This window comes from Heloderma suspectum, chromosome 2 (genome assembly GCF_057233095.1).
Source record: "Heloderma suspectum isolate Gila_16-S chromosome 2, 16-S_ref, whole genome shotgun sequence".
NCBI classification, from domain to species: Eukaryota; Metazoa; Chordata; class Lepidosauria; order Squamata; family Helodermatidae; genus Heloderma; species Heloderma suspectum.
The window spans coordinates 344,262,558-344,276,113 of NC_139459.1; the positions used below are offsets into that span (position 1 = coordinate 344,262,558).

Here is a 13,556-nt window from a genome sequence, read left to right on the forward strand (position 1 = left end):
AGCAGCACACAGTTAAACTATAGAATTCACTACCACAAGATGTTGTGATGACCACTATGGCTTTAAAAGAGGGTTAGACCAATTCCTGGAGGAGAAGGCTATTAATGGCTACTAGTCCTGATGGCTATATGCCACTCATCTGCAATGAGCCTATGTATACCAGTTGCTGGGGAACCTGGGCGGGAGGGTGCTGTTGTGCTCATGTCCTGCTTGTGGGTTCCTGGTTGGTAGCTGGTTGCCCACTATGTGAACAGAATGCTGGACTGGGTGGACCATTGGTCTCATCCAGCACAGCCCTTCTTATGTTCATAACAACATAAGATACAGGATGGTGATTATGATCATTATCACCAGGGAAGACAAGCATACTTTCAGATGGAGGGGTCCTAGGGCTACGAATTAGGAGGCATTGTGTAGCTATTGCATCTTTTTCTCCTTAATGGGTTTTCGGTGGTAAGAAAAAAGACTGAAGCAGCGGTGGGGGGTTTACCAGTGGAAGACATCATCCTCTGTACCTCCATAAAATTCAGGGCGATGGCACAATAGAAGCATCATCTGAAACACCCAAGAAACCCAGCATAAGACATCACTCAGCAGAAGCCAAATGAGCTAAAAGTCTCATAAACAGAAAAAGAAAGCCTCATGCATGGTTGAGATAAGAGAACATAACCCCTAAAGTCTGCAAAGGGAAAGAGATGCCTTCTGGGCCAGAACCTTTCTCCCTGATGTGGTCATTTTTTTCCAGTCGAAGGGCTGATTTTTCAGGAGGGAACATGTACATATGTACGCATGCACGCACGCGCGCGCGCACACACACACACGCACACACATTATCCTCCACCTGGAGTCTAAAGTGATGTATTCCATTCTATCACCTTTACCTCATTCAGATACTCATATTAAGGCCTGGAAAGGATGGGTGTAGGTGTGGAATTGACTCACTAACTTAAGCTAGCTAAAGACAAAGTTAAAATACCAATTGTTATACAAAATGCCATGATTTCATTAAATCAGGGACATATGCAGCAACATCTATCAAAGCCTTTCCTCAGATTACAGGAAAGAGACTAAACATAATGCGCTATTATGAAGAACCCTAAAGAAAACCTCCAAGTAGCCAATAGATTCCACCAATATTTTTGCCTGTAAAATAAAGGGGGGAGAAGTTAAACGCGCAACCCTCGGTCAATATCTAGACTTAAACTAGATGTAATTTTATTTTCTTTTGTTTGTTTGCTAGTCCTTCTATTTGGAAAATCAATACAATTGGGGTCAGGGAAGAGAAGAGAGGAGCAGCACAGAAGAGCTCTCTTTTGCAAACATGCTTTTCCCCCATCATGCCTGGCCTTGTCCTGCCCAGTCATTTCCACCCCAGAATAGCAAAATGTGGAGCGGGGCAGAGGGACATGCCAGGAAGATCTCTCTCTCTCTCTCTCTCTCTCTCTCTCTCTCTCTCTCCTCTGCCTCTCTCCCTTTGTGTGTCTCTGCATCATGCTGAAAACATGTCTGTGCTGAGCAAAAGAGAAGAAAAACAGTTCCTCAGCCCAATCTACAGGAAAGGGAGAGACAAGTGAGGGAAAGATCTGACTTACCCCCGTCACACCCTTCTTTTGAACCTTCTCTGCCACACCGCAACTGTTATGAAGCTGGTTTTTGCCAGCTGGCCACAGACAGGGGATAGTCACACCACCTAGCACTTCTTGTGCAATAAAAAAAATCCCCATTCTTCTGGCTTCGGTACTTTCGAAGACCCCTTCTTCTAGTTTCCCCGTGTTGTTTTAGTGTAGTAGAGTGTGGTTTTTAGGAACCAAGATCCTCTTTCTAGGGTCTCCGAAAGTATGTGCTTGTTTTAAAAGTATCACCATATGGGCAAAGGAGGAAAGCTCCAGCTTTTGACTTCTTGCTGCATTCCCTCTCATTTCTTCCACAGCAGCACTCTGCTCATATGGTTGCAGACCCATATTTAACCCTAAGCAGCAACAGGAGACCACTAATCCCTGCATCAAAGTTCTGGAGTGCAACTTGTGCTCTGCCCGCCCTTAAGACGGCACCCCCACTTTCTAGCTAACTTCACCTACAAATTCCAAGCGCTCTCTCTCTCTCTCTCTCTCTCTCTCTGTTCTCTCTCATCCTTTCAAAAGTCAACACTGTCTGCAGACTCTTTTCCCTCCCCCTTTCAAGCACTTGGGGAGGGACCATAGCTCAGTGGCAGAGCACATGCTTTACATGCAGAAGGACTCAGGTTCAATCCCCGGGTAGCTCCAGGCAGGGCAAGAAAAGAATCCTGCTTGAAAGCTGAGCAAGCTGCTGCCAATCAGTGTCAACAGTACTGGGCTAGTGGACCAATGGCCTGACCCAATATAAGGCAGCTTCCCCTGTGCACTGGTTTAAGGGACCAATGACACGTTATGTTAAATGCATGGAGTGCAGAGTCATCTCCACTTTGGAGTGGGGCAATTTTCATCACAGGGAGGGGAGGTTTAATCTATCGCTCAGCAGCTGTGATCCCAATCATACACACACCCCTGCACAGATATGAGGCTAAGAAAAAACAAAAAAGCGTCCATAGGTCCAATTGAAGTTTTTTTGCCTAAGCCCCCTAGCCAGCCATGGGGGGCAAACATTTCATTGGGATCATTGCTATGGTGAGAAGACTTATACCTCTCCTCCCCATGCACGGTGGTCCCAATGAACCCCACTAGCATGAAACTGAAAAAACAACACCCACCACAGATGGCACTGCACAGTATACTGAGGCAACCAGACCCTTCTCCTGCACCTGAATTGCCCACCCAGGAGACCATCCACCATAAATGTTCTTTCATCATATTCGTGACCTTTAATTTACACTGATAAAATGGGTCAATTACATAACAGTGGCTACTCTGTTGGGGTGAGTAAATCCGAGTGTCAATTTTTCTTCTGCGTTTTAGCAGCCTATATACAGCTCCATCCCGTGGGGCTGAGCCCACACATATTTATCTGGCCACATGCTGCTGTGTTATCTCCGGCCACCCCTGCCTTCAAGGCCAAAGCACTAACTGGGCTGAAGAAGTTCAGGTGAGTGTTGATGAGAACTCCCTGCCCCCTGCCCCCGCCCAAAAACCTGGGCAGATTATTTCCAGCTAGCTAATGATTGGCTAAAAGGGATCACCTCAGATTTGCTAGAGGCATTAATTTGGATATAAAACCAACCGAGGAGCTGGGGGCTGATGCTCGTTGCTTTGCTTTTGTATTTCCCTATCCAATGTTTGCTTTGGAGGGTTTGCTTTCTGACGCCCTGTGCTGATAGTGCACATAGACAGGGTTAGTCAGTTTTGTTGTGTTGCCCTGTGGGTGTGGTTTCCAAATATTGCTCTGGTTCTTTTTTATGTTGCTGCCTTCCCCTTTTTCCTTTTTGTAAATAAATTTGCCACCTATTGTATTGGAACGTGTGTGCTTTATTGACCTTGGTACTAAGTCCAGAGCTTTCCTCTCAGTTATTGCTACTCTTAGGGTTTCAGGCCTAGGTCTTTGAAATAGAGGGTGCCAACTTGCACCCTCTCGTTTCATAAGCCTTCGGCATGTCCTGTAAGGTCTGAGAGACACCTGGCTCAAGCTGAGTTGGATGAAAGGAGTGGTGGCAGCCTACCTTGCTGGGCTGGTGTTCAATCTGAGCAATCTTTTGTCCCTGCCTGCACTGTCGGGAATTAAGGTACTCCCCTTCCTCCCTTCCCACTGAGGCTTTTATTTTTACCATTGACATACATGCTTACTGGTGAAGCATAGATTCTAACCAAGTCAGAATTAAGATTGCTGGGAGAATTATCAACAACCTCCGATATGCAGACGATACCACCCTAATGGCAGAAAGCGAAGAGGATCTCAAGAGCCTCTTGTTGAGGGTGAAAGAGGAGAGTGCAAAAGCTGGTTTGAAACTCAACATTAAAAAAACTAAGATCATGGCATCTGGCCCCATCACTTCCTGGCATATAGAAGGGGAAGAAATGGAAGCAGTGACAGATTTTACTTTCTTGGGCTCCAAGATCACCGCAGACGGTGACTGTAGCCATGAAATTAAAAGACGCTTGCTCCTTGGGAGGAAAGCTATGGCCAACCTAGACAGCATAGTAAGAAGCAGAGACATCACCTTGCCGACAAAGGTCCGTCTAATCAAAGCTATGGTTTTCCCAGTAGTAATGTATGGCTGTGAGAGCTGGACTATAAGGAAAGCTGAGCGCCGAAGAATTGATGCTTTCGAACTGTGGTGCTGGAGAAGACTCTTACGAGTCCCCTGGACTGCAAGGAGGTCAAATCAGTCCATCGTAAAGGAAATCAACCCTGACTGCTCATTGGAAGGACAGATAATGAAGCTGAAGCTCCAATATTTTGGCCACCTATTGCGAAGAGAAAACTCCCTGGAAAAGACCCTGATGCTGGGAAAGACTGAAGGCAAAAGGAGAAGGGGACGGCAGAGGATGAGATGGCTAGATAGCATCACGGATGCAATGAATATGAACTTGAGCACGCTCCGGGAGAGAGCGGAGGACAGGAAGGCCTGGCGTGCTATGGTCCATGGGGTCACGAAGAGTCGGACACGACTGAACGACTGAACAACAACAACAGCAATTGAAAGTGCACAACATGAATGCTGTTAAGATCTTCTTGGCCCACCCAGTGTGCTAATTATATCCACCCTCCCCTTCTGGGGATATGTGGCAATCCTGTGAGCTCTGGAGGACCCCACAGTGAGGTTCATCTGTATCCATCGATCAGAATGGAAGTCAGTTAACCTGACCTGTGTCGGTTGTGGATGACTGAACGTGTATTTATAAACTCCCAAGACTACCTTATAGTTATGGTGCCTCCAGAGAAGGCTTTTATAATGGAATTGCCCTGTGTCATTCACAGAGTTTTACAAGAGGTCCAGATGGTGGGACAATGCCTTCTGACTGGTAGTGGCAGGAGTCCTCCATCCCAGAATCAGACCATTGTCCATCTAGCATCTACTGTATTGGCAGCAGCTTTACACCAGAGGTGGGCAGAAGGTAGATCTTCGGACTAGTTTTGGACTTCGACTCTCAGAAGCCCCTGCCAGCATGGCCGATGGTCAGGAAATCCGGGAGCTGAAGTCCAAAATATCTGGAGATCTTCTTTCTGCCCACCCTGTCTCATAGCAGGGGTCTTTCCCAGCCCTGTTTTCTGAGATCCTTTAAACCAGAGAAACCAGGGAAGAAACTGAAACTGGGATTTTATGCATGCAAATCATTGGATGTAGCTCTGAGCAACCATGTAGCTCTGCTGAACTAGACTGGCTCTTTGACTCAGACCAGGGACCGTCTGCGAACTACTTCATATGAAACCATCCTAGGATTTTACCTGTGCATTGTTCTAGGTCCACTGTGGTCCTAGAACCCATCACAGGATGCCCTACTGGGCACGGAGGCCCCATAGATGAGGAACCCCATGGGGCATGGAGCCTGCACCGTGTGTGTGTGTTGCGTTCTTTAAAGTTCCTCAGTTACTGATCTCATATAAGAGGCATACTATTAGCCAGAAGAATACATGCATGCAAGTTCTGAGGCCCGTCTACACTAGCATTTTAAGTTCTGGTTCATGCAAGGACACACAACAGACTCCCCAATCTGGTGTGCTGACACTGTTTCTCTCTCAGTATTCCATTTCTACTGAAACAACTTCTACTGTGACTTCTGTGCTTGTTGTTTCCATGCAGTAAAGACATGCTAGCTTGAATCTAGCTGTATTATAACTCTTATTGGTGGGAGTGGCTTTAAAACTGTAAAACCTGTTTTGCAACATTCCCCCGCCCTGCACACACAAGCTTCCCCCCACCCCATGTCTTCTTCCTCCTCCTCCATCCATTCCCTGCTCATTCCTCGCACTGATACTAATGGGATTTGCAGGCTGGACATTAGAGATTTTTTGGTGTGGGTATTTTTCAGCATGCACATACACAGGGGGGAATGTGTGTTTGCCATCAGGGCTTGGCTGTTTCCCCCTGACCAGCCACACTCTCAACCCTAGGAACCTTCGTAAGGGAGCTGCTGCTACTTTTGGTGTGTGTGTGTGTGTGTGTGTGTGTGTGTGAAGATGTTTGTGTTGTCTTTCGGACAGCTTCAGGACATCTGCCCAGGGAGAGGCTCCATATTTTCAGGGATAAGGGGCAGTGGAGGCTTCCTCTCTCCCCACATTCCTTGTTAAAAATGTAGTTGTTCTAGAAGGTGGGCACCCCCATGGGTTATTGCAAGACTTGAATGGGAGGGGGGAGCTCTCAGCTACGTGGATGATCTTGAGCACTTTTCCCACCTGTCAAAGTGCTCAAGATCACACAGCCAAGGGCCCTCAGGGAACACAACTGTTATACCTTCCTTGTTAAAAATGTAGTTTTTTGTACAGTGTGTACAATGTAGAGAGCCAGTGTGGTGTAGTGGCTAGAGTGCTGGACTGGGAATCGGGAGATCCGGGTTCTAATCCCCACTCGGCCATGGAAGCTCACTGGGTGACTTTGGGCCAGTCACAGACTCTCAGCCCAACCCACCTCACAGGGTTGTTGTTGTGAGGATAAAATGGAGGAAGGAGGAGGATCATGTATGCTGCCTTGAGTTCCTTGGAGGAAAAAAGGCAGGATATAAATGCAATAAATAAAATAAATAGTTGCACAAGAAGGGGGCACCGCCATGGGTCATGGCTCTCAGCTAACTGGATGCTCTTGAGCACTTTCCCCACTTATCAAAGTGCGCAAGATCACACCGTAAGCCAAGGGCCCCAGGGATTTAAACTGCCATCCCGATCTTTGGTGATCCCCTCTTTCTAGTGCACCCCTCCTCGAGTCCCCACCATCTCATTTTCAGATAAAGTGCATGCCACCCCTTTTCTCTACCCTAAAGTAATTAACTGCTTCTACTTTGACAGCTGTCAAAATAGAAGTGGTTACAGCAATCTGAAGAGAAACATGGGGTGGTGCCTTGGGCACCCTTAAAAACAGGTGCAGGGGACTTGGGCAGGTGGGGATTCCTAGCAAGGCACCCCCAAGGTTCAGGGCAACACACTGAACTCTGGGGATACCCTTCCTGGGCAGGGGTGATCTACACCCCGTTTCCCCACCTGTCAGCTGTGCAAGCCTGTCACTCACAAGAGCCTTGCTATAGCGTAGCCTTGAGTGTTCCCTTGTATGTCTGACATTCAAGGGAGCAGCCAAGGCAGCCCCAATATTTTTGGATGCCTGCAGCTGCAGAAGTGCACAACTGCAAATAAGAAATAACCAACTAGATTTGCAAAGTCAGCCGTGATAGGCTACGTCAATCGTCACGTAGCCTATCACGGGTGACTTTAAAAAAAAAAAAAGTGCGTACGGATAATGGCGGCCCCCATAGGGAGCCGCCATTCCCGTTCCTTATTTGGTCGCTGTAGTCTACGTAAAGATTTACGTAGACTACGGCGAAAATAAGGGCAACACCTGAGGCTCCTATTCCTCATTTCCCCCCAGTGTGTATGCTTGGGTATTTATTTTAAGGACACACACATTTTGTTAGAAATGTACAACTGCTTACAACTGAGACTATTGGTTTAACACTGGTTTTTCCTTCAGCAGCTGTTAATGTGCAGTGCCGGTCTCAGACATACAAACATGAAAGGAGTACACATACAGGCAATATTCTACCCAACCAATCAGTACACAGTTGTGGCAGTATCATCTTCTTTGCCTACTGCCCCACCAGCTAACTCTGCATATATTTTTCCTATTCTACCCCCAAACTTCTGTCTATGGGTCCAGTACTCGGATTTATATATGCAGCAGGTTTGCTGCAGGTCCACCGTAGTTTTGTGTGACATCCTGATGAAGTGGCTTTGCCTTCATTCTCCAAATATGCACAGTCTCCTCCTCCTGCAGAGACCTCCATTCTGCAACACAAACACACAAAAATGGAGTTAAGTAAGATTTGGGTATTTCCAGATAACAACAGGAACCGATCTCAACACCCTAGAAAATGCAACACGTAATAATTTGCAAAGGGAGAACCAATATAAGTGGAGAAATTGTACCTATGCAACTTGTCAAGCTCCCTTGACGTGAGCATCCAGCATCCTTGGGTGGCTGCAGGGCCCCAACACTTGGCAGGGCCCACTCTGGGCTGGCCCCACCTTGATTTCCCCCCCCCAGTGCTCCAATGACTGCTGAGCAGCTTTCAGCTGCCATTTTAACTTCCCACCAATGCCCCACAAATGACATACTGTTTCTCCCACAAGGACCTGGAGTGGTGGGATGATTTGTAGGAAAGTAAAATGGCAGCTGAAAGCTGCCTGGCAGTCATAGGAAACTTGCTCTCATCACTGCCCCTTGCCCTGAATGAAGCGGTTTTCAGCTGGGGTGGGGGAAGCAGTGACACTAATCAGTGCCAAGTGGCTTTCAGCTGGGATAGTGATGCCGGCAGTCCAATGAGCATGAAGTGGCTTTTGGAAAGCCACTTGGCACTCATCTGACCTCCGCTGCTCCCACTATGGTTGCATGACACAGATTAGGGATGGGTGACGATTTTGTTTGTTTCCTTCTTCACCTCAACATGATCTCCTCCTTTGGGATTCCTGAAAGACAGAGAAATGTAACGACAAATAATAAAACGGGCATCATATGCAAAGTCATCTTCAGAGACCCAATGAAACATGACTTCGTGCTCAATATTCAATGTAAAGCACCTGATCCCCATTTTTAGATGATGATGATGACAGTATTATTATTATTATTGTTGTTGTTGTTTTCTTTTTTTAAATACTTTTTATTCTATTTTTAATCTTTATAAATGAAATAAACAATAGAAACAACCCAATCATTATCTACAGTTTCCAACAATACAGTATACTTAAGAGGACACAACACTAATGAGAAAAAAGGGGGGAAGAAAGAAAATAGAAAAGAAAAAGAGGAGGGGGAGAAAAAAAAGGACAAAGGGGGAAGAAAGCAAAAGGGGAAAAGAAAAAAATATTAAAAAGTTACTTCACGGGATTACATTATAGAAACATTATAGAAACATTATAGAAACAATCCAATCATTATCTACAGTTTCCAACAATACAGTATACTTAAGAGGACACAACACTAACGAGAAAAAAGGGGGGAAGAAAGAAAATAGAAAAGAAAAAGAGGGGGGGGAGAAAAAAAAGGACAAAGGGGGAAGAAAGCAAAAGGGGAAAAGAAAAAAATATTAAAAAGTTACTTCACGGGATTACATTATAGAAACATTATAGAAACATTATAGAAACAACCCAATCATTATCTACAGTTTCCAACAATACAGTATACTTAAGAGGACACAACACTAACGAGAAAAAAGGGGGGAAGAAAGAAAATAGAAAAGAAAAAGAGGAGGGGGAGAAAAAAAAGGACAAAGGGGGAAGAAAGCAAAAGGGGAAAAGAAAAAAATATTAAAAAGTTACTTCACGGGATTACATTTAAACTTCATTACACACAGACGTCAAGTATCATTCTATTAAAAAGTATACCTATATCACTGCCATTATTACACTTCAATACAGCATAGATAATCAACCTTAAATTTCAGTATCATATCATCAGTCTTATAACATGGAAGGAAGCATAGAATTCATTTCCACAAAGCATATATTGCCCTTCAGTTAATATATAATAATAGATCTTAAAAATTTAGCCAGCTAAAAATATTACTATTCAAGGTCTCTTAGTAATGAAAGTAATAATAATAGTAAAAAAAGAAAAGAAAAGGGTAAAAAAAAAATCACTAATATATTTTATACTATCTATATTTTAAATAATATCATTTCTGGATGTATATATGAATGTGTACATATCTATACACACCCAAATAAAAATTTTATATAAAGTAGATCATATCTAATATAAAAAGGAAGAAGGAAGAAGAAAACAGGAATATATATAAACAATCCTCCTCATTGGTGTACTGCCCGGCCCTTGTAGCCTAAACAAATCCAGAGAGCAATCTTGATTGAAGAATTCTCAGCACATGAAGCTAGAAAAGATGTCTCCTGTGTTTTACTTTGTATGCCAGCTAACCAAGCCTCTGCCAATTCATGATTTAATTTTTTTTTCATCTGGCCTTCAAAAAGAATACAAAATATAGCAGGATATTTGATATGATATTGTAAATTCATTTGTCTTGCGTGATTTCGCGCCTTGGTAAATTGCCTTCTTTTGTCAGCAATTTCTTTGGTGTAATCTGGAAATAGCATAACTTTATCTTGATTTGGCCCTGAAAAAAGTCCTTTCATTTCTCTAGGCAAACGCAGGATATGGTTTTTTGTAGAGACTCTTGCAAATTGGACTATGACAGTTGCAGTCCCATTGGTGCCACGAGCTGCACCTGGAACATGGTATGCATGCTCAATATCAAGTAAATAACCAGCTGGTAGAGCAAGTAGCTCATGCAGAAATTTATCCAGAAATTTAGGCAGGCCTATCCCATCAGGCACATCTTTAATACCCAAGATGCGCAGGTTTGCCCTGTGTGAGTATGCCTCCAATTGAGAAATTCTAGCAGACATGGCATTGTAGTTTCTTGCACAGAAATCTGTTCTTGGAGGGCATTGACCTTCAGTTCCATTTTTTGCCAAGAGCTCTTAATTAAATCCACAGCCCCTTGAAGAATAGTAATGGAATCTTGGATTGTATCCAGCCTCTTAGCCTGTTCTGCTAGTTGAACAGACAAAGTTTTTATCAAGGCCAGTACCTCCCCTAAATCTGCAGGGTCTTTAGAAGCCTTTAGCAAAGGGGAGGTTGGGGGGGTTGACAGTGGTCCGACAGTTTTATTCCTTTCCTTTGATCCTGCCATCCCCCCCTTCCAAAGATAAGGCAGGTAGAAATAGTTAGAAACAAACAGTCACATAAACAGTCACGTAAACAGATTTTGCAGGTCCTCAGATGTTATTTTCAATTCAAAATGACTAAATAAAATTGGCGCTTGTCGGCCCTGAAGTCTCCTCACTACTCGGAGTTTCCAAAACAACTTTGAGTAGATGACGCTCCGGAAAAACTGACCTTAGAATGCAGCCCTTTTGCCGCTTTGCAAAAGGAGTTGTTCTTCCGAGATCTTATCCAGCTGGTACTCTAGCTTTCCCTTTTAATTCCAGGGAAAGATGAAAAGGTTTTTCAACCTTTTAAAAGCTGTTTGAGAGGGTGACCTGAGGATAGGGATGTCAGAGAATTCCGCAACGGATCTCAGTGAGGCCGAATGCCAGTGCATTCGGGCCCCCGAAATCCATCGGGGAACGGCCTGCCACACCCCGCCCCCCGCGGATCTCCCCCCCGGGACAAGACTTACCTGGGGTGGATGTTTCAGATGGCGGTGGCTCCAGCGGTGGCTTCGGCGGTGGCTGGTCTTCCGACCGGCTGCCGCCGCCACTTGCAGTCTGTGTCCCCCCCCCCCCCATAGACGTGATCGGCTACGTAAAGACTTACGTAGCCTATCACGTCTGGGTAAAAAAAAAAAAAACTGCGTACGCAAATGGCGGCGGCTACGGCCGCCGCCATTTGCGTTCCTTATTTTTCTTTGTCTTAGTCTACGTAAATATTTACATAGACTAAGACAAAGACAAGAAAGGGGAACGCAAATAGCGCCCAGTACACTATTTGCGTTCCCCTTTCTTTTCTTCGTCTTAGTCTACGTAAATATTTACGCAGACTAAGTCAAAGAAAAATAAGGAACGCAAATGGTGGCGGCCTTAGCCGCCGCCATTTGCGTACACTTTTTTTTTTTTTTTACCCAGAGCCCTCCGCGGCCGGATATCCGGCTGCGGACAGCCCTGGCCTGGGCCTGGCCGGCTGCTCTGCGGAGCCGCCGCGGAGCAGAGCCGGCCGTCGAGGATTCCAGGGGGAAGGACCGGATTGCCTCCCCCCAGTCGAGGATTCTGGGGGGAGGGATGGAACGCCCCCCCCATGAACAGAATCCGTGAAAAGGTAAGTGACTTTCGTACATCCCTACCTGCGAAGCCTCCGCAGAACGTTTGCCAGCACGACATGGCGCCGACCGATGTCCATTATTATTATTATTACTTTCTATGATATTAGGTAGCATAGAATATAATAATAGTATATAAAAAATAAAATAAAAATTATTATTATTATTTTCTATGCTACCTAATAGCCAAGGCTCTCTGAGTGGTTCACAACAATTTACAAGAAAATACATTATAAACATTATAATACAACATTATAATAAAACGTGGCCTAAAATATTTGAAGGTACAAAATTTAAAACAATTAGATAGCTAAAAACAATTTCAGTGCACAATGTCAGTAACAAGCCTGTTCAAGACAGCTGACATAAGTGCCCTATCATATGCCATTAAATGGCTGGGAGTAGAGGGCAGTCTTAAGCTGGCACTGGAAAGATGGCAGCGTTGGTGCCAGGCAGGCCTCAGTGGGGGGCTCATTCCACAGACGGGGGGCCACCCTGAGAAGGCCTTCTCCCTTCTGAGCCCCCTTGGAGGAGGTGCTCAGAGGAAGGCCCCAGATGTTGATCGTACTGTCCGTGTAGGTTCATGTTGGGAGAAGCATTCCATCAGGTATTAATATTGTGATCTTGTGTAGAATTAAGAGTGATCACAGGATCCATCATATACACATGAATTGCAGCACTGCCCAAGGTAGACATTTCAGTCACAGAAGACTAAAGGAAAAGAGAATGACTCACACTGTGTTTTCTCCATCTGACCATGTCCATGGATGACCAGGGCGTCTTTGGAGGCCAATCCAATAAATATCTTTCCCTTTGAGATGCATCACAAAATCCTTTAAGTCAGAAAAGATGTAAGTTAGAACCTTGATCTGTGTGACTGAAAGGCCACCAAAAATCAGTCTTCCCTCAATCTGGTGCCCTCCAGATGTTCTGGACTTCAATTCCCATCAGCTCTAGACAGCATGGCCAATGGCCAGGAATGCTGGGAGTTATAATCCAAAATATTTGGAGGTCATCAGGTTGGAAAATGCTGCAGTAAACCAACAGGCTACAAATGCAATAAATAAATAGTTCAGGTGGAAAACAAAAATCAACAAACTGGTTGAATAGAGGTCTATGGGCTATCAGTGGATTTGAACCCCTGCCCGGCATCCTGAAGCTTGTGGCTATAGGTATGGGTTACTGCTCCCCTGAGTACTAGGCTATGTAGCGTAAACTGTGTTGGGAGGGATGCTATAGCCTCTTCCTGATATTATGCTTGTTCACTGTGTGGGGAACAGGATATAGATTGGTTTCGTAATTTCATCCTGTGTTCTTGATATCACCACAGGTTCATTGGTGTGGTGCCTTCCATGCAAGTCTAATGTGGGCTGTCATCTGAAGCAGCATTATGTTTGGTGGGTAGTATTGTTGCTAAGGGCTCTGTGGTAGTACTTGTTCTATGCTGGCTATTTTTTCTAGGGGTGTGTTCCGATTAATCCAAATCCCAAACCAAACTGAACTGATTTGGAGAGACTCGGGAGATGTCCGAATTAAAGCAGGGCTCCTCCAAAGTGGACCAGATCTCAACTTCGTTAGTAATATGAATATGGAGGAACCCAGAGACCCAGA

General features: G+C 45.0%; 1 protein-coding gene across 6 annotated transcripts in view; it reads right to left on the minus strand.

The window, feature by feature from the left end:
- Window positions 1-7,327: 7,327 nt before the first annotated feature.
- LOC146355313 (uncharacterized) overlaps window positions 7,328-13,556 on the minus strand; it is a 39,254-nt gene continuing 33,025 nt past the window's right edge. For 5 of the 6 annotated variants that reach the window (XM_084830455.1, XM_084830453.1, XM_084830452.1 and 2 more), the window contains 2 exons: window positions 12,681-12,778; window positions 7,328-7,902 (listed from right to left, as the gene is read on the minus strand). In XM_084830455.1, the coding sequence (XP_084686581.1) occupies window positions 7,855-7,902; window positions 12,681-12,778 (146 nt within the window). In that variant the 3' untranslated portion in view covers window positions 7,328-7,854. Of the gene's footprint in view, window positions 7,903-12,680; window positions 12,857-13,556 lie in introns of all 6 variants that reach the window. The other variant, XR_014787150.1, reaches the window with a different exon arrangement.